At 37.8% G+C, this 24,232-nt stretch overlaps 3 protein-coding genes and 1 pseudogene across 4 annotated transcripts; 2 read left to right on the top strand and 2 right to left on the bottom strand.

Annotated features, from left to right (window-relative positions):
* Positions 1-8,438: 8,438 nt before the first annotated feature.
* LOC129238992 (replication protein A 70 kDa DNA-binding subunit) lies at positions 8,439-11,122 on the bottom strand. The gene is made up of 8 exons (XM_054874252.1): positions 10,939-11,122; positions 10,628-10,869; positions 9,919-10,571; positions 9,737-9,849; positions 9,452-9,678; positions 9,110-9,371; positions 8,851-9,045; positions 8,439-8,651 (listed from the first exon to the last, which is right to left on the bottom strand). The coding sequence occupies exons 1-8, from the start codon at positions 10,975-10,977 to the stop codon at positions 8,538-8,540; spliced, it is 1,845 nt and encodes a 614-aa protein (XP_054730227.1). The 5' UTR covers positions 10,978-11,122; the 3' UTR covers positions 8,439-8,537.
* A 1,423-nt stretch (positions 11,123-12,545) lies between these two features.
* On the top strand, positions 12,546-13,912 carry LOC129238977 (pre-mRNA-splicing factor ISY1 homolog). Of its 2 annotated transcripts, XM_054874241.1 has the most exons (5): positions 12,546-12,634; positions 12,693-12,715; positions 12,779-12,939; positions 13,009-13,656; positions 13,706-13,912. In XM_054874241.1, exons 1-4 carry the CDS (start codon positions 12,632-12,634, stop codon positions 13,650-13,652), a joined length of 831 nt encoding a protein of 276 aa, XP_054730216.1. In that variant the 5' UTR covers positions 12,546-12,631; the 3' UTR covers positions 13,653-13,656; positions 13,706-13,912. The 2 variants fall into 2 exon arrangements, with proteins under 2 accessions (XP_054730216.1, XP_054730207.1); XM_054874232.1 differs by lacking the exon at positions 13,706-13,912 and having other exon boundaries at positions 13,009-13,695.
* An 854-nt stretch (positions 13,913-14,766) lies between these two features.
* LOC129238967 (ADP-ribosylation factor-like protein 8) lies at positions 14,767-23,189 on the top strand. Its single transcript, XM_054874221.1, has 4 exons — positions 14,767-15,022; positions 21,191-21,345; positions 21,411-21,572; positions 21,649-23,189. The coding sequence occupies exons 1-4, from the start codon at positions 14,900-14,902 to the stop codon at positions 21,767-21,769; spliced, it is 561 nt and encodes a 186-aa protein (XP_054730196.1). The 5' UTR covers positions 14,767-14,899; the 3' UTR covers positions 21,770-23,189.
* LOC129236617 (small nucleolar RNA U3) lies at positions 17,240-17,334 on the bottom strand (annotated as a pseudogene).
* Positions 23,190-24,232: the final 1,043 nt, after the last annotated feature.

The raw sequence follows: 24,232 nt of genomic DNA, 5'->3' as shown, positions 1-24,232 counted from the left end.
GTAGGATTAAATCTCGGTGAAAGACCAAATTAAAGAAAAAGTTTTTTCTAATAGCGGTCGCCGCTCGGTAGACAATGGCAAACCTCCGAGTGTATTTCTGCCATGAAAAAGCTCCTCATAAAAAACGCCACTGTGGGGGTAAAAAAATAGTCGATTTTTGAGAATTTTTTTTTATGTAAGTAGGAATAATTACTCGAGGATCAGACAAAAGGCAATTTATTATATATGTATTAAACTGTTGATGTAAATTTTTATAAAAAAATATTGAAAATTGACAAATTTATGTAAATAAATGTAGCGAGTTAAAAAAAAATGGCGTCATCTGGTGACAGTAATGAATAATCATCTGAAATCAAAAAATTTTATTAATCTACACAATAGTGGCTATCGTTATACGTAGCCGTTCTGTTTTTTTTTTTTTTTTTTTTTTGACAAAATGGTGGTGATTTGAATTTCGATGTGTGTTTTTCACCATTTTTTTTAATTTTGAAAAAAATAAAATTAAAATCGGTTCATTAGTCTTCGAGAAAAACGCATTTGAAATAAAGCATCGTATCGTAAGCGCTACGGCGCCGAACCGACGGGCGCTCACTTAAGTGCACATAGAATCGGGAATAAAGCGAATTTCGCTTTAAAATTTTTACCACATTTTCTTGAGTAGTTATACTAACAATTTATGTAAAAAAAATCGATTTTTTTTAATTTTCACAGTGGCGTTCCCCCTTAAGAATAAATTTACTTTTGCGCGATATGACCACCTTTTGCCTTGACTATAGCCTTGAGACGGTCCAGAAATTAATCGCATGATGCCCGAATGTGACTTGCAGGTATTTTGGCGCACTCGCAGATAATGGCTTTTTTAAGCGCCTCGAGACTGGTGAATCTTTTAGTTCAGACTTTGCTCTGCAAAATGCCCAACGAGAATAATCCATCGGATTCGCGTTTGATGAATTTGGGGACCATTGTGTGGACGTTATGAAGTTCGGAACATGGTTTTTACCCATTCTTGGTTCACTCGAGCTTTGTGAGACGATGCGGAGTCCTGTTGAAACGTCCATGGTCTGCCACCGAAATGTTTGTCTGCCCACAGCTTCAAAGCAACCTCCAGACTACTTTCCTGATAATATTTCGCACTTACCTTAACGTCAGGCTCGTTGAAAGTCATTGGAGAGCGCCTATCTGCGGTTACAGCGGCCCAAATCATTACCTGTGGCGGGTGTTGCCTCCTGATAGCCAATCGCCTGCCGCCAATGACTCAAATTCTCGTATGAACGGTCGGTCAAATAAACCCCTTTCGTTTTGGGAGTTTTCGAATTGCTCAATTTGAAAAATTTTCTCGTCAGAAAACACAATATTCGGAAATTAACCACTTTCGGCCAAACGAAGCAACTCCTTCGCTCGCTCAAGTCTGATTGTTACTGCTTTGGTATGAGATCATGCGCCCTTTGGATCTTGTAAGGCTTGACTTTGAGATAATTTTTCATTATGCGGTTGTGATTTTCTAGCCAAATATACGTTTGAAATCCATTACTGATTTCCTTTTTCGCTTTTACTCTCGGCAAAATGCTTCCGCGCGCTTGTAAACAATACTTTGGACTGTCATTTATGCCACTAACAGATAGCAGCCCGTGTATCAACTGCACGAGCGGTCTGAAGTTGGTTACCCTTCGAGTGCCGGACCCTGTATTATTGTAGCAATCACAGCTTTTTTCATATTTTCCTTGCATCCGACTGACATGTATGTAACGGGTGATCAATCATGAGGTGCTTTTTTCAATAGTTAAAAAAAAACAAAAATGTAAATTATGTTCAAAACCTTTATTTATCATTTGAAAGGACATTCTTTGACATTTACTTTTTGAATATGACTTCATTCAAATGTTGGCCGCAACTACGCTTAAGGTGGTCCATTCTGAAGGTCCAATTTTCAATCACTCGTTCGAACATTTCGACTGGTATGTCGTGAATAACACGCGTAATGTTGGCTTCCAGAGCTTCAATCGTAGCTGGTTTATCAGCATAGACCTTGGACTTCACGAATCCCCAAAGAAAAAAGTCCAAAGGTGTGATATCACAAGATCTTGGTGGCCAACTCACAGGTCCTAAACGTGAAATTAGCTGCTCTCCGAAATAACTTCTCAATAAAGTCATTGTTTCACGAGCTGTATGGCAAGTGGCTCCGTCTTGTTGAAACCAAGTGTCGTAGAGATCATTAGATTCAATTTCAGGTAGCAAAAAGTCCGATATCATGGTACAGTAGCGAGCACCATTCACAGTTACGTTGCGGCCATCATAATTTTTGAAAAAATATGGACCGATGATTCCACCAGCCCATAAACCACACCAGACCGTTGTTTTCTCTGGGTGTAAAGGTAGCTCTTGAACCTGTTCTGGTTGCTCTTCATCCCAAATACGGCAATTTTGCTTATTAACGTAACCATTGAGCCAGAAATGCGCCTCATCGCTGAACAAAATTTTGCTCGAAAACAGCGGATCTTCTTCAATCTTTTCAAGAGCCCAATCAGCAAAACGGTGATGTGCAGGAAGGTCATTTGGCTTTAGTTCTTGTACGAGCTGTATTTTGTATGCTTTTAAATGAAGATCCTTCCGTAAAATTGACCAAGTTGTTCCATACGACAGCCCAAGTTGCTGAGAACGGTGCCGAATCGATTCATCGCGGTTTTCACGTACACTCTCTGCTACTGCCGCTATATTCTCAATGCTTCTTGCTGGACGTGGTCTATTCGGTCGAGAATTATCCACCAATGAATATTCGGATTCAAATTTGTTGATGGTATGTCGAATAGTGTTTAAGGCAGGCCGATTATGTTGACCATAATGCGGTCTAAGCGCACGAAAAACATTTGTCACAGAACGCTGATTTTCATAATACAGTTGAACAATTTGTAGACGTTGTTGCGGTGTGAGTCTTTCCATGATGAAATGCCAAACGCCGTTCAACAAATCCACGATGACAGTTTGCCACAACTCGCGCGCGATCTGTAAAAAAAAACGCAAATGAAAAAAACTCCTCTTAATTGATCACCCGTTATATACAGACTTGGTCATATAAATAGCACATTTAGACTTTGAAAGCAGAGAATTGAATATGTTTTTAAATAATTATTTTTTATTAGGAAAAAAACAACATAAAAAACAAAAAACTTATTTACTTTCACTTTAAAACAAAAAAATGGTCAAAAAGAATTTCAGTTCTGATTTAATTTACGAGAACGTTGATATCTCACGAAACCTCCTGGACACATAAATAGCACATCCTAAAAGATTCCAAATAAAAGCAAAAATAGTGAACAAATCAGATACATAGTTAAGTAATAATATTGTTTTACCAGTTTAGTATTTTGTACTATATCCACCGTTTTTGATTACTTCTTCAAGCCGTCGCTTTCTACAAGCTTGTGGCATCTTTCCTTTGGAATCGAGTACCAAGCCTCCTCAAATGCGGCCTGCAAATCATCAAAATTTTTAAAAATTTTGTTACCGATTTTGACCTTAACGTCATTCCACAAATTTTCTATTGGATTGAGATCAGGGCTCTGCACCGGCCAATCCAGGACATTAATTTTTTCTCTTCTAAGCCATTGCTTCACTGCCTTAGCAGTATGCTTTGGATCATTGTCCTGCCTAAATGTCCAAATTAATGGCATAAACTCAAACACAAATGGCTCCATTTTATTCTGGAGTATATCTAGACACTGAGATCTATCCATTTTACCAACCACGCGAACATTCGGTCCAACACCATGGCAGGAAAAAGCTCCCCAAGCCATGATGTTTCCGCCGCCGTGTTTAATAGTCTTTTTTGTGAACCTAGGATTTAGCGCTTGATTTTTTGGACGACGTACAATAGTTTTCCTATCTGGCCGCATCCTACTTATTTTGGTTTCGTCAGTCCAAAGTACGTTTTTCCAAAACTGAATAGATTTGTCTTTGTGGGCTTTTGCAAAGGCAAGTCGGTGTTTGATATGTCTTTTTGAGAGGAGTGGTTTTTTTCTGCTTATGCGGCCAAACAGTTGGGCTTCGTTAAGTTGGGCATCGTTAAGTCGCCGCTTTCTGGACACCTGTACATCAGATTCTTGGTTTATTTCAAGCATTATTTGCCGTGGCAACTTAAACGGTTCTGCTTTGCTTTTGCGTATTATAGCTCTATCCACATTAACATCAGTTTTTCGCGGCTTTGGTTATCTTTTCGTTTGTTTGCTTAGATAGGATGAATCTTTCTTAACTAAATTCAGAACATTAACCATTTTCCGAGAGCACATCATCATTTCAGCTATTTCTGCATAGCTTTTTTCGTTTTGACTCATACGGTATATAAGAGCTCTTTTCTTCGGCGGGCAATGTTTTCCACGTCCCATTTTTAGTAATTACTTTAAAATTTTGAGAAACAAAAAATTATACTAAAATCCCTAAAACAATATTCTCCGCTGCACAAGTTAAAATCTGCTATTTTTATGTCAACTTCAAAACAGCAATAGGCATAAATAAAATAGAACGCAAAAAATTCCATCGAAAAAAAACGGTAAATTCCTCGCATAAATATAAATTTAATAACGGTAATAAATGTAAACAAACAAATTTATTTGATCAAAACGGAGTTCGTACTAAAAACGTAACTTAACAAATAAGGTTCACGTTTGTGCTATTTATCTGTCCATGGCTGTATATTGCCAAATTAGTCAATAATCAAGAAGTACAAATATAAAACACAAAATATACCTTGAATGCTTTCGATTTATATTTCAGTAACTGCAGCAACGGTGACTGGAGGCTGTGGTTCAGAAGTACATACCTCTAAATCATTGGTCGATTCCTGTTTAATATGAGACTTCAAATAAATTTTATCTAAAATAAAGTACGGTTCATAATCATAAGACACCTTCGGTATAAAATTTTTGAACTGCCATAAGCTCGCTTTTACTTTCCGGAGTAGCTTTTATTTGGCGTTAGACTTCCATCAATTGGTTCTCTTGCGAAAGCTCACTCTATTTTGTAGAACCGATATCTTTTTCCAAGAAGTTGCACTTTTGCTAGTCTTTTCGGCGTTTCATAATGATAAGACACTGGTCGAAAAAAAGCTTCTGAAGAGATAGAAGGATAGAAGATAGTTGTCTTGGATGACTTTAATTATAATTTTATTCAATTTAACTTAAAATTCCGAGGGGCTCAATATTATCACAAGAGGAGCGTGGAAAATTTTGGTCTACAAGGATTCAGGCTTGTCAATCAAATTAATTGCAAAAGAAACAGGCAGAAGTCGTTGTGTTATCCGCAATTTTTAACGGAGTCCTGAGAATTACAACAAGCCTTGAAGTCCGTTGGAAGAAAATGCTCCCTATAAAGTCGAGAACAGTGAGAAATCATAAGAAAAGCTTCTAACTCGAGTCAGTCTTGCGCAAACTTGGCCGCTGTTGTTCAAAACAAGGTTTCAAAAACAACAGTTTGGCGCACATTACAGAGATGCAATCATTTAAAATTATCGAAAATAAGTAAAGGACTTCATCTTTTGCCAAGGCACAAGCTGGCGCGTCTTCGGTTTGCAGAAAAACACCTAGACACCAGCTACTGGGACACAGTAAGATATTGGAATATTTTTAATGTTGCCCGATTTCACATTAATTTTTAAGAAGGTTATATTTTCCGATGCGAAAAATGGAACCTTGATGCACCCAATGGTTTTTTAAATTATCGGAGTGATTTGCGCAAGAGCCCCATCTTATTTTCCAAGCGCAACTTCGGTGGAGGTTCTGTTATGGTTTGGGGTGCATTTACATCGAAAGCAACTCTTGATATACAGTTAACATCACCGCGATTGAATAGTGGGGACTACAACAACGTTTTGAAAAATAGTCTCCTTGCTTTTATTTAGGATAATCGGGATGTGTGCCCTTCGTTTTTCAGCAAGACAACGCCCGAATCTACGTAAGCAGGGAAACAAGGCAGTATTTGACCGATTGTTCCTTAGAAACTATGGACTGGCCGGCGTGTTCTCCGGATCTAAACCCAATAGAAAACATTTGGGGTATATTCGTCAGAAGAGTTTACGCCAACGATCGCCAATTTGACAACACCAACGATCTTAAAACGGCAATTAAGAGAGAATGGGCTTCTGTCTTAAGCTGCCCTCCACTGAATGCCGTAATCGGAGTCCAACCACCACCAATAGCAGATGAAGGGCTCCAGCTTCCCCGTGAGACACGCGTAACACTGGCACAATTACGTTCTGGATACTGTAGCTGGTGAAACTCCTACTTATCCAGAACATACTAAACATATGACCTGAATGTGAAGGCACCCCGCACGACGCCAACCACCTTTTCACATGCCCTTTAAAACAAACTCATCTACAGGGTTTGATTGAAAAGTAATGAGCCTTATTTTTTTAAGCAGTTTTATTAAACCTTTTGGGTTACAACTAATATTCTTCAAAATAGGACCCTTGAGCGTCAATACACCGCTGGTAGCGGTCCTTACACTGCAAGAAACATTTCTTAAACTGATCCGCCGGAATCGCGTTCAATTAGGTTATCACAGTTTATTGGATCGCCTCGATGGAGTCGAAACGCCTCCCCTTCAGCTTTCTTTTCAGGCGCGGGAACAAGAAGAAGTCCGGAGGGGACAGGTCTGGGCTGTAGGGAGGGTGGGGAAGCATCGGAACCCCCATCTTGGGCAATGCAGAGGTGCAGAGGAAGGCGGTGTGCGCCGGCGCATTGTCGTAATGCAGGGTCCAATTGATCACGAGGTCGGGCCGAACCCAGGCGACGCGGTTTTTCAGCCGAAGGAGCACTTCTTTGTAAAATGCCGCGTTTACAGTGCTTCCTGGAGGTACAAACTCCTTGTGGACGATGCCGGTTCACATCTTCGTCTGTTTGCGTCGTCGAAGGCCTTCCAGATCGCTGTTCGTCTTCGACGTCCTCCCGGCCTTCCTTGAACGACTTGTGCCACCGTTTTACCTGGGCACTGGACAGAGATTGGTCCCCGCAAGCCTCCTTGAGTAGCCCAATGGTTTCGGTACTCGTTTTGTTTAGCTTTATGCAAAATTTGATCGAGTAACGTTACTCCAACGATCGCTGCATTTTCGCCACTGCAAAATCCTAACACACTTTTAAAACAGCTTTCACGCGCGGAGCGATGTTGACTGCACCGCTGTTGCCAATGAACTGGGACCGATTTCTAATGGAAGGGGAAGGTCCAACGATCATTTTCCCCCACCAGCCGTTTCGGTTGATCGCTTGGCAGACGCTCCGCGCGGGAAGGCTCATTACTTTTCAATCAAACCCTGTAACACCTCTCTCCCTCTGGACCCAATCCGCCGAAGCAGCATGTTTCCTGGACCTAATTCTAGATGAGCCAGACGAAGACGACCGGCGATACACCCTACACCGACGGGGCTTCTATTACTGTTAAAACAACAACAACAACAGAATAGGCTTCTCTAAATGTAAATTTACTTAAAAACTTAGCAGAATCGATGAAAAAGAGGTTATTTTATGTCGCTAAAACAAATGGTGCTTTCATAGAATACTAACATATTCTAGGCGACAGAGAAAAAAACTCGAAAAAAGTATACTTTTGTTAAACGATCACTTTAATTAAACAGTGTCTTATCATTTTAAAACGTCTGGAAAAAGTTTTGCTAAATTTGCTAAAAATGTTCTTTATGTATTAAAAAAAGTTCTAAATTCTGTAATAAAACAGATAACTTTTGTTACTTTAATCGATGTGTAAAATTTTTTATTTTCCTCTGAAATCTATAAATTAAAATACTTTGAAAAATCAGGGGTGTCTTATGATTATGAAACGCGGCTTATATTTACTAACATTATCCATTTTAATCACCATTTTCATTTAAATTTAGAACTTTGACTCAATTCGCAAATTTTAATTCGTAAAAGCTTAAAACTTCCCCTCAAAATGAAATGTCATTTTGCTCTCCCACTTTCCCCTACTTTGCAATATTTTTGGCTACATAAGCAACAAAACTTGATAATTTATAACAACTACAAATTCTTTGCTTCATGAACAGACCTTAAGTACATTGAGCGATGCTCGTTTTGATAATTTCGCACTTTTTTTTTAGTTTTACAAATTATTCGTGCACTGTGCTAACGGCGTTGGAAAGCCAGCGAAATGCTGACAAACAAAATAGCTGATTTTCGTTTAGCTGCTCAAATTGTTCACCATATCACATGTCACACATTTAAAATTAATTTTAGCTGTGTTTCCCCCCAACATAAATCTGCATTCGATAAATCAAAAAACCAGCATAGCTTTGCAGTGAATTTCATTTTTGCCAAACTAAAGTTTCAATTTCCTTCTCCTTTCCCTCCCTAATTCCAGAGCGTATGTGGCATACATACAAAAGTGTTAGTATTTCTATTTGTAGGAAAAAATCAAAACAAATCATAGACTGCGTATTATTTTTTATGACAAACATATTTTAATATTTTAATAACAAGAGCAGATAAAAATGAACGTAAATATAATTCTCTTAAACAATTTAAATGAGTATAATTTTAATTTTTATTAATACCGGTCAACTCCTTCAGGTTGTTTATCAAATATTTGTTATACTCCTTGTAGTCTACTGGAGCAACTGATTGTACGGTCAATTTATTACGTTGCATATCCTAAACAAAATTAAAAAGGCCATAAATATTATGAAATAATGCAATCCCATCAGAGCAAACAAAAACAACTCAACAGAGTTGGGCATTTTGCACTACCATCGCAGTTTCTCAGTGTTGTAACTATCCGCTTATTTCAATAATTATATAGTGCACTATGCCCACCACTGCCACTCAACAGGTTACTTGGTTGGTTACTTACACCAAACATTTCCATTTTACTGCGCAATTTAAAAATGTATGAATTGAAGTTGATCGACGAGAGCACCTCTTCACCTTCGGGTGGGTTGTTTTCTAAAAGATCACCAATCTCCTGTGCCGAACGCTTCAGCATCTGCTCACCCACTTCGCTGAAGCAAGTAACCCAGCGGTTTGAGGTCCAATCGCCAACGCTCATCTAATTGCAAGAAAAAACAGTACATGCAAATGGCAAAGCACTCAAAATAACACCACAATCTTACATTAATTAGTAGTCTATATTTGAAATTGGGGAAAACAGCATTACAACGCTCGCAACGATAATGCCCATTGTTCTCGTCAATGACCTTCTTATTGCAGTCCGCCTGCGGGCAAGCCTTGTAGAATGCATTTTGACTCTTGACAATATGAACAACACCTTTGCATTGAAAGTAATCCGCCTTATCGCCCGCGCCCAAATTTCGGTCACGCGCTTCGTGGAATGTCAACCATTCGGTGCTGAAGCCGCCACCAGCACCGCCGGTTCTGTGAGATAAATAATATAATATTAAATGTTATTAGTTTTTTTATTTCACAATTAATGAACGCATTGTACAAATACACACCTGGTCGAAATCATATTTGAAATATGTTCACCACCGCCATTGTCGAACCAGCCACGCAATTTATGACCTTCTGAAATGTCGGGGTTAATTTTCATTACAGTACCATTTCCCATGCTTAGGCTTTTGCCGCCATTGAACTCCGTCACACGTGCACCTTTTACCAAAATCACCGGTTGTACGTAGCCGTCAAAGTTAACTGCTTCATCACCCCATAAGGTCAAATTCACCTTAAAATTTCAAAGTTTCATATTTTTACGCTTAATTTGATTTTCTGTTTTCACTTACAGCTGCATTGCTCGCATCGACGAGTGTCAGCTCACGTTTCTTAAATTCTTTATTGGTTGTGCGAGAAGTAAAGGTTTGCAATTCACTAACTTCCTTGCATACTCCAATTGTATCTAAGCGAAAAAGAGAAAAATGTATAAACGATTTACTTATTGACGTATCGTCCTCAAATTTCTACTCACCGACAACTGTGCGTGGTTCCAGATTCGCCACCTGCGATATGGGTACTAAATCATACTTGATTTCTGGTATGTCATTATCATCTTCCTCGCATGCTTGTATCATTGTTTCGCCAGTCAACGTCATTTCGTAGTCGTTTTTCAATGAGGTAAACTGTTTATTTGCTGGTTTAAGTTGGCATTTCGATATATAGTAAACATGATCAACTTCAATTATATCGTAAAATTTGTCAGCCTGCTCGCGGAAAGCGGTCGCGCGAATCTCTCCAGATTCATCCATTAGATCCATGCTGAAAAGCTTTCCTTCACCCTTTGCATTACTCCACGTACGCATGGGGCTCTTAGCTGTAACGCGTGCTTTAATAACCCATTTATTGTGGTATGGGCTCAAGCTAGATATTGGACTAGTAAGTCCTGAATTCAAATCCTGACTGAATGAGCTGTTATTGTTGTTGTATAGTGTTGCTTTTTTGTCATTTCTGTTTGCGTTATTTGCAGCAGCACTGGGCGGTTTCACGGCAGCATTACTGCTGCTCGAACTAGCTTTATTACTTTGTGCTGCTGCTTCTTCCGTGTACGATACGGGCGTCCCAATTTTTCTACCGACAACCGTCCCTGGATTTAGTACGCTTAACTCCAGTATGATTAATACCCGTCTACAGAGAAATTCGATATGAAAAATTTGCATAATAGAATTTATGGATTTACATACTTGCCGGCATCTTTGCCATTAACCACAGATGTTATATACTTGTCCACTTGGACTATAGTGTACTCGGCAAGTTTGCCCTCTGCATGCAAATGGTTGAGTTGGGTAGCCAACATGGAATAACTGTTGATAAACTTTCCATCAGAAATTAATAAACGGAGACGATCTGTTTCACCGCCGGTAATCTTCTTGGTGCCCAGTATCTGCAAGACAGGTTTATCCACTTCCTCACCCCGCATAATACGCTATTCGATTGGAAAAATAAGAAAACTTTATATCTATAATTTCACAACCGGGCATTTATATGTATTTACCTCAATAACACCGGTAGACAGAGGAGCTATTCCGGCCATGTTAATATAATTTTATTAAAATAAGAGATTTTTTTGAAATGTATAATATTTGGAATCTAATTTTCAGAAAAATTCGCAAATCTTAAAAAATGTACTATTTTCCGCAAGCACAATGGAAATATTCGCAAACAATGCTAATCGATTTCAAAACAGGCGGGAATAAGGTTACATATTCACAATGGAAGCTTCGATAATGTTAGGTTGTGTTTACAACTAAAGTACTTTCACATACATATACATACACAAAATTAATCTACCCGTTCATATAAGGCAGATTACGTTGCCACGGTTTGCTTTACCACGGCTAACGTTGGATCTCTTCCAATATGCAAGAGATGCAACCCCGGTACTATGATGTTGATACCTGCAAAATTGATAATCAGCTGTCAATACTGTTGTGAAGGGTGGTAGAAATTGGTTTGGGGGGAATATTTGTGTTTTTGATTTGTTTAATTATTATTAACGTTATAACGAAAATGCAAAGAGAATCAATAGTTAATTTAATACTGCAAAAAATTATGGCAGCAATTATAATTATTATTCCATACTCCTTTAGAAGCTTAACCATTCAACAAAAGTTTTCCAAACTTTCTTTTTCTAGACATAAATCATAAGATCATTAAACGATTTTCCAGTTTCATTGCGGATAGTGCTTTGCCAAGCCGTCAATGGTCTGCCGCTTCTGCTCGTTCCTTGCGGGTTCCAAACAATAAGCACGTGAAATTCGATATCATATTTTATAATGAGCAATAGAAGGCCAAAGCGTCTATGGATACCACCTTTTTTTTTGTAATGTTAATTCATAGTTAATAATACCTAACAAACATTTTATTTGAGCAATGTCCACAAGCCTGTTTTCTTTGCCGGCATCCATTTCATGAAGTTTTTACTTGGCGTTTTTCTTTACATTCGTAAAAATAATTGTCTGTAACACAGGTTATTTGATAATAATGTAGGATTATTTTATAATCTCAAATTTCGGGAGAGAAATTGTGTATGGGTAATCTCGCTTTTTAATTACGTATTGGGGGTTGAGCACGAAAAAGTAGATAATCTACTTATATGTGAACCATTACAAGTGTGTTGCAAAAAGTATTGCGTTCCTGATAATTATGAATACACAAGTTTGGGGAACATTTTAGGTGAATGTCGGATTTGAGCACTGAGCGACGTCAATATACAATTATTTTTGTCGACTTAATGAGTTTTATGTCAAAGAGCCAGGCAATTTTCAGATCTTGACATTATAACCAAAAGCAAATGCAGGGTTTTGCCATTTATCGTATAAATTCGCCCTTGTAGAATAAACTTGTAATCAGAAGTGCCGTGAAATCAGCGAATAAGCAGCCAACAAGATTTTTTTATATTGTTGTATTTAAAAGTCGCAAGTCCCGCAATTCAATTCCACTCACTGAATATTCACAAACAAGATGCTTGTAAACTGATGTTTATTGTTGTCACAATCCCGAAAAATTAATTAACGGTTTTTGGAAGGTGCCATGTTTTGTATTCTTTATACAGTGTTGCATCGCAGTACTTTATCATCTTGTAACTAAAGTATTGCGAATGGTGCACTTGCAGTAAGAAGAAGAGATGTTGTGAATCTTAATGATAATAATTGGTGTGTGCATGAGAATCATTGGACAATTGTAAAATGGTAATTATTCATAAATAAAAAATCATAATGAATTAATAAAACATTTGTTTTCACACAGGCGCGTAATGCAGAGAAAGCAATGTAAGTTAATGTCGTAAAATTACTGACAAATATGTAAACAAAGATTAAATTTGTCATTTACAGGACGACATTGGCTCGTTGGCGCGCTGCCAAGGAAGCCGAGTCTGGAGAGAAAGATCGACGTCCGTACTTGGCGTCGGAGTGCACAAGTCTGCCTAAGTGTGAAAAGTATCGTTTAGAGATTATACGTGAAATCTCTAAAAAGGTTGCACAGATCCAAAATGGTAATTAATGACAAAACAAATAGTAATCAATGATAACCAGCTTATTTGTGTTATTTTCTTCTTTCACAGCTGGTTTAGGTGAATTCCGAATACGAGATTTAAATGATGAAATTAATAAGTTGTTACGAGAAAAGAGACATTGGGAAAATCAAATATCAGCCTTGGGTGGACCGCATTATCGACGCTATGGACCAAAAATGTTTGATGCCGAAGGACGAGAAGTACCAGGCAATCGTGGCTACAAGTATTTTGGTGCTGCGAAAGATTTACCTGGAGTGCGTGAACTATTTGAGCAAGAACCGCCAGCGCCCCAACGTAAAACGCGCGCCGAACTTATGAAGGATATTGATGCCGAATATTACGGCTATCGAGACGATGACGATGGCACTTTAATACCAATAGAAGAACGTATTGAACGCATAGCTATACAAAAGGCTTTGCAAGAGTGGAAAGAAAAAATGGCACGTGATGGACATATTGATGAAGAAGAAGAAGAGGAGATTTATGGTTCTCTCAAGACAACCGCCGAGGATAACGAAGACGGTGAGGAAAGCGGCAAGCCGGCGTCGAAAATAACAGTAAGCGATCCATTGGATATGTTAGCACCGCGTTTCACAGCACATGTACCCGTGCCTACGCAGAAAGATATTGAGGAGGCCTTACTGAAGAAACGGAAACAGGAGCTATTAGAAAAATATGTTGGAACTGATTAAGAATGTATGTAATTTAGGTAATAAAATGTGTTTAATTGGAAAATTATTTTCAGTTTAAACCTAGAAAATTTGGATAGGACAAAGCTTGGCCGCATACACACATACAGACGTTGGATGGCCTGTAAATGTGTGCAGTTATTGAGCAAGGCGGCGAATTCAGAATAATTTCTCTATAAGCTAAAGGTTCTCCAAAAATTTCTTGGTATGAGATCAAGAATGATTTGTATTGGAAAAAGAATTGACGTCAGACTTGTCAAAGTAGCGAAGAATAAAGTTTTGGTAATAAATAAATTGTTTTGGTACGGCGCCACCTATGGTCCTTAATTTGCCTTGGTATGAGATTATTTGGAGGTGACGGAAGCTATTTCGTAACATAATAACACTTTCTAAATTTTTTTTTAGGAATATTGCTATATGGATAATACTTAGCCGATTCTATATCCGAGTCGAATGTCAGATTTGTATATTTTTGAATAGACATTTTTATAAATTGTATAAAAAAATGTTTCCAGCCTCAGATTACGGCTGTATTTAATTTAAGTATACAATTCTCATACATTTTATAAAAATTCCACATAGTTTAAAAACACTTGACATAAAACATTCCCTATCAATTTTTGGGTATATGTATATAAATATCAGGTACGTAAAATCGACTGGTCGGAATAATATATCATTACTCGTAATCAAGGCGCACTCAATAAAGGTTGTGGCACTAGACCAACAACAATATTTTGTACGTTTGATTGTCAAAGAAAAGCATGGGAAAAGTAGAAAACATGGAATGAATTCGCCTTGTTTCATTCTGGGCTGACAGCCACATGTATATGGCGAAAGAAAAAAAAAAAAACAAATCAGCTGATTTACCGATACCACCTTTAATAGATTCGCTTTACTCGTAATACTCTAAATATTTTAAATTTAAATCGTGTATTTTCCTGTTATATTCTTGAAAACAGTTCTCATATAATTTCACTATGGATCTAACGAATATTTTAAATTCCCCTTTGAACAAGAATTTCCCTCTTTTACTCAATAGTACTACAACACTGGTGGGTATTTGTCATCATTGTCAAATAAGTCAGTTGTTCTTCTTTTCCCACAAATCAACGGCGCAGTAGAAGAAGAAAAGAAAATTTGCCTGATTTGCCAGTTTGCATCTGTTGTAAAAGAAAAAGTGAAAAAAGTCGGTGGGAAAAGCAATAACTAGTGAAAATTTATATAAATTTTTAAGAAAAACATAGAAAATGTTGGCATTAATAAACAGAATATTGGATTGGTTTAAGAGCATTTTCTGGAAAGAAGAAATGGAATTGACGCTGGTGGGACTGCAGTTTTCAGGCAAAACAACGTTCGTGAATGTTATTGCAGTGAGTATTGTGTAGTTGTGCGTGTGCAAAACCAATTTTGCTAGCACCCCCCCAAACGTGAACCCGCATTTATAAACGTATGAGTATTCGGTAATGACCCACACAGATAGCGTTAACCGTTCCTCTTTGCATGAAAAAAGTTATTCTTTGTGACCATTGGCCAACGCCACTCCCCACCAATAAATTCAGTCATTGACTGCGTTGCTACTGTCAACTATTTGCTGCTGCTTTGCGTCACTGTCCGCATAGCTGGCGTACTTTGTCGCTATCAAACTACAAACAGCCTGTCTATTGTTTATACATTTCCATTGTATTACTTCATATTTGTTCTATTTATTACTTAAGATTAGCTTTGTTCCACCTAATGCAAGAAGATATTGTTAAAATTAATTATCGAGGATGATTTTCATTTTTATTAGAAATCAATAAATTGTCATCTGATCGTTGACAACTACCACAAGTCACCCCTCGGAGAACTCATCCTCCAAATTTTCAACGCGGTACTTATGCATTGTGTTTCTTAAGCTCAAATTTAAATGGGAAAACTTCTCAATTACAAACAGAACAGTTTTTGCAAAAATGTATTAATCGAAATAATTTGACTGGAATAGTGAAATATATATTAATATTGTATTTGTAAATTTGTTTACCACCCCGCTTTCATTAAGTTGGGTGCTAAGTAGGAACGATTTCAAAGTGACTCATTTGCTTTTTTCTTTTACTGGTGATAACATGCTTCAGTGAATATAACCCTCTGCGCGAATATAAAACTTTATATGTAAATGCTTAAGTATTACCGTACGCTTGAGCTGGTGATCTCAATTCCTTGCTTAATACTTACAGTGAGTGTCGCTGAAAGTCGGCCAACGCTATTTATTTGAAATGTTAGCGTGTTTTAAATTTTCGTTTATTTGTTATAAAAATATATTTAACTTTTTTCGGAAACTTTAATTAAAAAATTATCACAATTTTAGACTTTTGCAATATATAATATTTTGTGTAAGATTTTAGAAATTTCATGAGAGAAAGTAGAAGTTATAAGGTTTCTCCATATCAGTATTGCGCGTTTTCTGCACATACAAGCAAACCAAAAACGTACATAAATGCGTTTATGAAGAAATGCGCACGATTCTCACTAAAACAACTTCTAAACTAGTAAGAATAGTCGTTCAAACTCGCGCTATTCTATACTAAAATCGAATATGCCAAAAACTTGTATGCAAAAGAAACTTTAAAAATTCATTAAAAAGTTTGAAATTGTGTAGACTTTGGCAGAAGCTTGGATCTTTGATTTATGCTGTTTTTGTTAGCATATAAATTGTACTTTTGGTTGTACATTACATAAAATATGCGAACATCGTAAAATAATGCCTAGACGATTTTCAATCACATTCACTGTATGTATATATACTCGTAGATGTCTTCCACAACTACCCATGTGATCTTTATATTGAGTTACCTACTTGATTTGATAACAAATTAGCGCAAAATTAATGCATTTTTAAGGAACTTAAGGGGGTAGTATGGTTAATTCGGTGTAAAACAAGCATATTTTTCGAAATTTTTTTTGTCGACACAGTTGATTTATTCAAAATTTTAAAATTTTCATTGATTTTTATGAAGAAATGAGTTGGTGGCAGCGAATCTTCGCGGACGTCTCATAAAAAAGTTGTCCCTCAAAACTCATTACTGGATCAACTAAAATCAAAAAACCAAATTGATTTCATCAGCTAATAAAGTTTCGCAGGTAACAACGTCGAATTTTTTTTTTTTTTTTTAATTTTTTAAAGCGCTTTGAAGTCAAAACACCGATTTTTCATAAAAAAAACTTGAAAACTTTGTTGTTTTAAAATATGACAAAATTAAAAAAAAAAAGAAACTCGACGTCATTACCTCGTGAATAAAGTAAAGAAACAAAAAAACCAAATTTGAAAAGAATCGGTGCAGTAGATATGAATCTGCAGTGGACACCGACCGTAAAAAAGGCAAGTGTGAGAAAAACGCGTTTAAAGATTTTCGGCAGCGTGAAATCCGGTTGGAGAGGTAGATACTTAATCCTTTGTGTCTTTGTCAATTTTACTCTAATGCACTTCAAACTTTCACACAATAATCTTAAGATGTTATAGAATAATTAAAAAAAAAAAAAAAAAAAAAATGAAAAAAAAAAAATACCATACTACCCCCTTAACGGAAACAGTGATTTTCAGTTCAAGTCCTTCCTTCACTAATTGGAAATACTAAGGACTGCATTGCAAGTAATTTGAAAGTAAATAAAGACTGACTACAGAAATGATCCTGTGAAGTATAATCTTGCCATTCCCATGGCAGCCGGTTCTACGTTACCGGAATGACTCGGGGGTTTTTCCCGACCAAGAGCTGCTGCCGCAGTAAACTAGCCTTGTTTAGTGCATCGTATCTTACTAAGGACTGCCTCGGTTGTAAACAACCGGGAAACAGGAAACGATTTTTCATTTCCTCTGTGAATGACCTGCCCTATGGAAGAAGAGAATGTCAACCCTGGACAAACCACTGTTCGAGAGTCTCGAACTATTGTCTGGCCTAGCAGTCAAAAGCCTAATAAGGTTCTTAAACCGCACAGACTGGATATAGTTATGGTGTAAATAACAGTTAAATAAGTTGGTAACGAGGAAGTTGGATTCTGGATGAATCAGATTTCAACCAACCAACCAAACAAAACGGCTCTTGCCGTTTAGGATTCACTAGACAGGGTTAGTTTACTGGGCGGCAGCCCTTCGTCGGCAAAAACCCGAATCATTCTGGTAACGTATCGTAGAACCGGATGCCTTGGCACAATTAGCAGTTTAAACTCCTACTTATCCAGAATTGTCCACGATATACTAAACATATGTCCTGCATGTGAAGGCACCCCGCACGACATTAACCAACCTGGATTTAAAAAAGGCTTTCGATACAGTCAGCCGCGCCACGCTACTAGATGACATTTTACAGTCGACATTCCCGCCAGGGCTGAAGAGGTGGAGCGTGAACTACCTGAGTGGTTGTCTCTCATCGGTCATATTTCGAGACCAAACGTCAAAACAGAGAAAAATAAAGCAGGGAGTACCGCAGAGTGGTGCCCTTACACCCTTGCTTTTTAATTTCTACATTTCGAAACTCCCCCAGACACCAGAGGGAGTATCACTGGTCTCATAAGCCGACGACTGCACGATAATGGCGTCGGGCAATGACATTGAGGGTCTATGCACAAAAGTAAACGACTACCTCGCCCGCATTTCTCGCTTAATCACTGCGAGAAACCTACAACTTTCTCCCACTAAATCCACGGCGACCCTTTTTACCACCTGGACAAAGGAGGTCAAACTGCAACTTCAGGTACACGTCGATGATACCGCAATACCGACGGTAAACAACCCCAGGATATTGGGAGTCACCTTTGACAGCTTGCTCTCCTTCTCAGCGCATACAACCGCTATTGCAACGAGAGTGCAGAATCGCAACAAGGTCCTCAAGTCGCTTGCCGGCAGCACTTGGGGCAAAGACAAAGAAATGTTGCTGTCGACTTTCAAAGCTATAGGCCGACCGGTTCTTAACTATGCTGCGCCTGTGTGGTCGCCTGGAACTAGTGATACGCAGTGGACGAAGCTCCAGACCTGCCAAAATACTGCAATTAGGTCCGCGACAGGATGTCTCCTGATGTCCCCCATACGACACTTCCACGACGACGCTCACATGCATCCTGTGAAGGAGCATAATAAACTGCTCAGCAAGCAGTTTCTGCTAGGGTGTCACCGTGGGCCTCACCCATGCAGACACCTGCTTGAGCCTGAGCCACCTCCCAGGCACATCAGGAGACACTTCCTCAACTACGTGGACGAGACCCTGGACAAAACAGACAGACCACTCCAGGATCGGACAGTGTACAGACAGGCCATAAACGACATTCATCGAGAGACCCTTACCACCTTCTTAAGTTCCCGACCCCCGAATGCCGTCATCGGAGTCCAACCACCACCAATTGCAGATGAAGAGCTCCAGCTTCCTCGGGAGTCCCGCGTAACCTTGGCACAATTACGTTCTGGATACTGTAGCAGGTTAAACTCCTACTTAACCAGAATCGACCCCGACGTACTAAACATACATATGTCCGGCATGTGAAGGCACCCCGCACGACACTAACCACCTTTTCACATGGCCCATCAAACCCACTCATCTAACACCTCTCTCCCTCTGAACAAAACCCGTCGAAACAGCCAGTTTCCTGGGCCTAACGTTAGATGAGCTAGATGAAGACAACCGGTGATTACACTACACTGACAGGGCAAAGATACTGCCACAACAACAGCAACAACACTAACCACCTTTTTCGCATGGCCCACCTGACCCACTCATCCAACACCCCTCTCTCTCTTTGAACCCAACATGTCGCAACAGACAGTTTCCTGGGCCTAGCTTTAGATGAGTTAGACGAAGACGACCGGTGATTTATATTACACTGACAGGGTTTAGTATTGCTGCTATAACAACAACTCTTGTTGTTTCTGCGATCAATCTCAAGAGCCTCCAATGCATCTTCTCTTGAAATGCAGCGCTATATGAAGGTTGAGACATTTTGCCCAACCGTTCCCACGACAGTCGGTTATACGTAACCGGAACGACCCGGATTTATATTCGGGCCAAGGGCTGTCACTTCAGCAGCATTCCCTATATATGTATGGGGAATATGTATGTTGCTTCAACAGATGAAAGGCACATACGTTCAATGCAACCCAGCTCTATCCTGAGTTTAGTAAGGGAATTGGGTTTGGATGAAATACTGTGCTGTAGGGGTCGCAAAAGACAAAGAGGTTTAAGTGCAAACCTACAATAAATCTAAATCTAAAATCTGAGGACTGTCGCAGCAGCAGCATTTGCTAAAAGTATGTGAAGGATGTTTTTACTATTAAAATAAGAGCAAAATCGTATGAGAGTGGATAAATAGGATAATAAGATGGATGCCATGATTATTTAAATGACGGCCTTACTGATGTTGTTTCTCGATTTAGCATGAAATAGCTGAAGAGAGTGAAATTAATATTTAATATTTTCAGAACGAAAGCGTTCACAAAATTCACAAAATCTAGAGCGCTGCTATACGCTGATGACATCTGTTTGCTCGCATACAAGCTGTGAGACCTCAAATTGTTGACACAAGCGATGCAGAAGAAGTTGAAATCAAACGGCCTCAAACTCAACATTTGAAAAACGAAAGCGCTGCATCTCAATGAAACCATATCGGAACCAACCCATGTCGGTGCACAACAGCTCGAAACCTTGGAAAAATGCTGCTACCTTGGCTGCATGGCCACCTCGGATGGCATAGATGAAATAAAATTAGCAAAGCTAAATCGTCTTTCGGCATCCTCGCTTAATTGTGGCTAAACAAGAGTATCAGCTTTCACACCAAGCTGCGCATCTTCAACTCGAACGTCAAATTCGTCCTATTATATGGTTACACCACCTGGAAAGTAACTGCGAAGAACACAAAGCGGCTGCAAACGTTCAAAAATCGCTGCCATCGGCGGATTTGCAAATTTTCTGGCTGGACAATAACCAGCGCCGATTTGTTGGCGCAAGCTAACCAGGTTGACGTTGCATCAGAAATCAAAAAAAGGAAATGCGAATGGATTGCCCACACGCTAAGGGAAAATGACGGAAATATCTCTAAACAAGCGTTACTTTGGAATCCATTTCAACAGGTAGAGGAATTGGCAGACTACGTACCACATGGCGGCGCCCAACAGAAGCTGAAATGCAGCTGCCAGATTCTTTTTATAGTTCGTTGTTTTTGTTGTAGCAGCATAAACAATCCCCATACATATACTGAGAATGCTGCTGAAGTGACAGTTCTTTGCTGGATATAAATCCGGGTCGTTCCGGTTACGTAGAACCGACTGTCGTGGGAACGTTTTTATAGGTCGTATTTTTTCCCCCTGTGATGATGATTGCTTTTCTACAAAATATCATCGCCAAACGCACCATAATGTCGTCTGCATTTTTTTTTTTGATGGTGGTAAAATGTTAGAGTTTAAAATCATCTAATGAAAATTTGTTATCGAACTTTTTAATTAGCTACTATGATGAAAAATAATCGAAATTTGCATGCAATTTTTTCATTTTAATATTTCGTCAAATTTGAATACTTTTCAGTCTGGACAATTCGCCGAGGACATGATCCCTACGGTGGGTTTTAACATGCGCAAAATCACCAAAGGCAATGTTACCATCAAAGTTTGGGACATCGGCGGGCAACCGCGATTCAGATCAATGTGGGAGCGATATTGTCGCGGTGTTAATGCTATTGTGTAACTACCTGATTTGTCATACAGCAAATAAATCAAAAAATTTACAACAAAAAAATTATTTCTAGGTATATGGTAGATGCGGCTGATTTGGACAAAATGGAGGCATCCCGAAACGAATTACATTCATTATTGGATAAACCACAGTTGGCGGGCATACCTGTGCTTGTGCTGGGCAACAAACGTGATCTTCCAGGTGCCCTTGATGAAACCGGCCTAATTGAACGAATGTGAGTAAATCTTAGCTTAGGCATAAGTATGTATGTGTGTGAGCACTATTGTTTTGTTTTTTTAATTATTCCACAGGAACCTAGCAAGTATACAAGACAGAGAAATTTGCTGTTATAGTATTTCGTGTAAGGAAAAGGACAACATCGACATAACGCTGCAATGGTTGATCGCACACTCGAAAAGCCAAAGCCGTTAGAAAACTACCAATAGGTTACTAGTGCTGTTAAGTGCAAATGAATATGGCGTGCGCATATGAATTAGACAAGAAACACATACAAAAATTCAAATGTGAACAAGTAACAACAACATATTGGTATGGTGATTGAAAACTTCAAACAATTAGACATTTTAATTATAAAAAAAAAAACAAAAATAAAACATTCATTGCTACACTTTGTATGAATTAAATGAGATAAATGTATGCAGGTGTGATTACGCATGATATAAATATATAGATAATATTGTATTCGAATGAGGCGTATTGACAGACGTGCAAATATGAGAAACTAAACTAAATTATAACAAACAAACAAAAAAATCAAATATAGATAATGCCACATTTCCAATTGTGCATTAGTGATTAGGCTCTAGTCTCTGAATGCGATTTTTTCAATTGAGAAATTCCAAACAAGGAAATAAATTCAAATTAAAAAAACTTTGTTGACCGAAATTGTTTTTACACGTTTAGCTCATTTAGTACAAAGTCCGAAGTAAGCAAATGAAAATTAAGTCTAGGAATAGCAGCGTTACCTTCGAGACTGTTGCAAATTTTTTCTATACACTTCAATGTCTATCCCTTGGTTTAAAATTCACGTTTCCAATTTCTATTGTTTAGTTTACGCTAAATAAATATATATTTTTCTAATAATATTAATATTTACGTATGTAATTTTTTTGTAGTGTTTTTCAAAAAATGTTAATCTTTAGGAGTTTTGTTTAAAATAATAGCTTATGCTTTTAATTTCGAATTTGTAGGCTACAACTCACACTCAAAAAAGTTTGCTAAGAACCTACGTTTTTGAGCATACCTCAAATCATACAATTATAATATTTTTTATAGCTATAATAAGCGCAAACTGGTGCATAATAAAATAACTAATTATATGAAAAGAACCCCCCAAATGTAGTTGCAAGCTACTGTATCAGGTGCATTACTAAGCGAAAGATATCGAAATGAGAAACACAACAACACAACACTTACAATGCATTGTTTGTATGTATTAAAATATGTTAATACAAGAATTTAAGAAAGTCTTTCTCATATGAATTACCTATGTATCTATAGTATATGCGTTATCTTGTTGTCCTTTGATACTTGATCATATGTGTGTGTGTGTGCGTATGTATATTATGCATGCACATCTACGTAAATATGTAAGAACGGCATACGTGCATATACACCACAATATTTGTTTATTGAGTTTGTTCATCAATATTTTCTAACTCCACTCATGATTATAAATAAGTATAATGATCAAAACATGCGTAGTTCTGAAGAAATTGTAAAGCTTAATAATAATAAAACGATAAACAAATAAACAAACAAAAAGTGAAAACAAAACGATTATATATGAACAATTCAAAGTGAAATAAACAACTTTAAATAAATACCAAAAGTGAATTTTTCCAATGATCAAGGAGTTTTGTGAGATCGTTTGGCACTTTAAACAGTCATTTAAAATAAATAATGCGTTTTAGATTCATTTAATATTCTAGAAAGCACACAACTTAAACCACCTAAAATTATTAGTATTTCCTTCAGCAGCATTCCCCATATACATATGTGTGGGGAATGTTTATGCTGCTACAATAACAACAACAACATTATTATTTCCCTTTACACAAATTCATTTTATGCAGGTACTTATGTATGTAACTGAAATTTTTGACTTTTTAATTGTTGACGCAACAAGAATTCTGTAGGTAGATGGCGTGAGTAGTTTGTTGGTGTTTGGAATTTTCACCTAAACCGGTAGAATATTAATTGACTCATAAGGATTAACCTGCCTTTGATTTATTAGTGTGACACGTGTCTTTGAGTGGCCTTTCGTTAAGGAAAGTAATCGCTAAGACTAGTAGTTGACACTTGACTTCTTGCTTATTTGCTGCTTTGCATAATGAAACTTACCACAAAACGTGGCACTAGCATTGGTAAGACGTTTCTAATAAGACATTTGAATACCTGAAGTCAATTGAATTTGAATAAATTTTCATAATTGAATTAAAATAATTTATTAACGTTTTATAGGGTTGCATTGAAATTACGCGATGTCAAATTAAAATAATTCATTACGTTTTTACAGGGAATTAGGAGTTGCATTTTTGGGATATTTCTTTTTAAATTTTTTTCACACGCATATCGGTTGTTGTTGTTGTAGCAGCATAAACATTTCCCATGCATATACGAGGAATGCTGCTGAAGTGACAGCGCTTGGCCAGATATAAATCCGGGTCATTCCAGTTACGTACAACCGACTGTCGTGGGAACGCATATCGCTCATTTACTTCAATAGCGACATAACTCAAAAAACCAATATTTCGAGTAAAACGGCTCCAAAGTTTTCAGTTTACTATGTTTCACTAAGTAAAAGTAAATACATATTGCCATCTAATGAAATTCTGTTAGTAGGACTTATTGGGACCTATCATCAACGAAGAA

Source organism: Anastrepha obliqua, chromosome 1 (genome assembly GCF_027943255.1).
Source record: "Anastrepha obliqua isolate idAnaObli1 chromosome 1, idAnaObli1_1.0, whole genome shotgun sequence".
In the NCBI taxonomy this organism is placed as follows: Eukaryota; Metazoa; Arthropoda; class Insecta; order Diptera; family Tephritidae; genus Anastrepha; species Anastrepha obliqua.
This window is presented reverse-complemented; position numbering and strand designations above follow the sequence as displayed.

Coding starts and splice junctions, on each gene's coding strand:
- LOC129238977 (XM_054874241.1), top strand. Junction 12,716..12,778: donor CGTAATGCAGAGAAAGCAAT/GTAAGTTAATGT, acceptor TGTCATTTACAG/GACGACATTGGCTCGTTGGC. Junction 12,940..13,008: donor GGTTGCACAGATCCAAAATG/GTAATTAATGAC, acceptor CTTCTTTCACAG/CTGGTTTAGGTGAATTCCGA.
- LOC129238967 (XM_054874221.1), top strand. CDS start 14,900: ATGTTGGCATTAATAAACAGAATATTGGATTGGTTTAAGAGCATTTTC. Junction 15,023..21,190: donor CGTTCGTGAATGTTATTGCA/GTGAGTATTGTG, acceptor AATACTTTTCAG/TCTGGACAATTCGCCGAGGA. Junction 21,346..21,410: donor CGCGGTGTTAATGCTATTGT/GTAACTACCTGA, acceptor AATTATTTCTAG/GTATATGGTAGATGCGGCTG.
- LOC129238992 (XM_054874252.1), bottom strand. CDS start 10,977: ATGGCCGGAATAGCTCCTCTGTCTACCGGTGTTATTGAG. Junction 9,679..9,736: donor TCGATGCGAGCAATGCAGCT/GTAAGTGAAAAC, acceptor TGAAATTTTAAG/GTGAATTTGACCTTATGGGG. Junction 8,652..8,850: donor GTAAAATGGAAATGTTTGGT/GTAAGTAACCAA, acceptor AATTTTGTTTAG/GATATGCAACGTAATAAATT.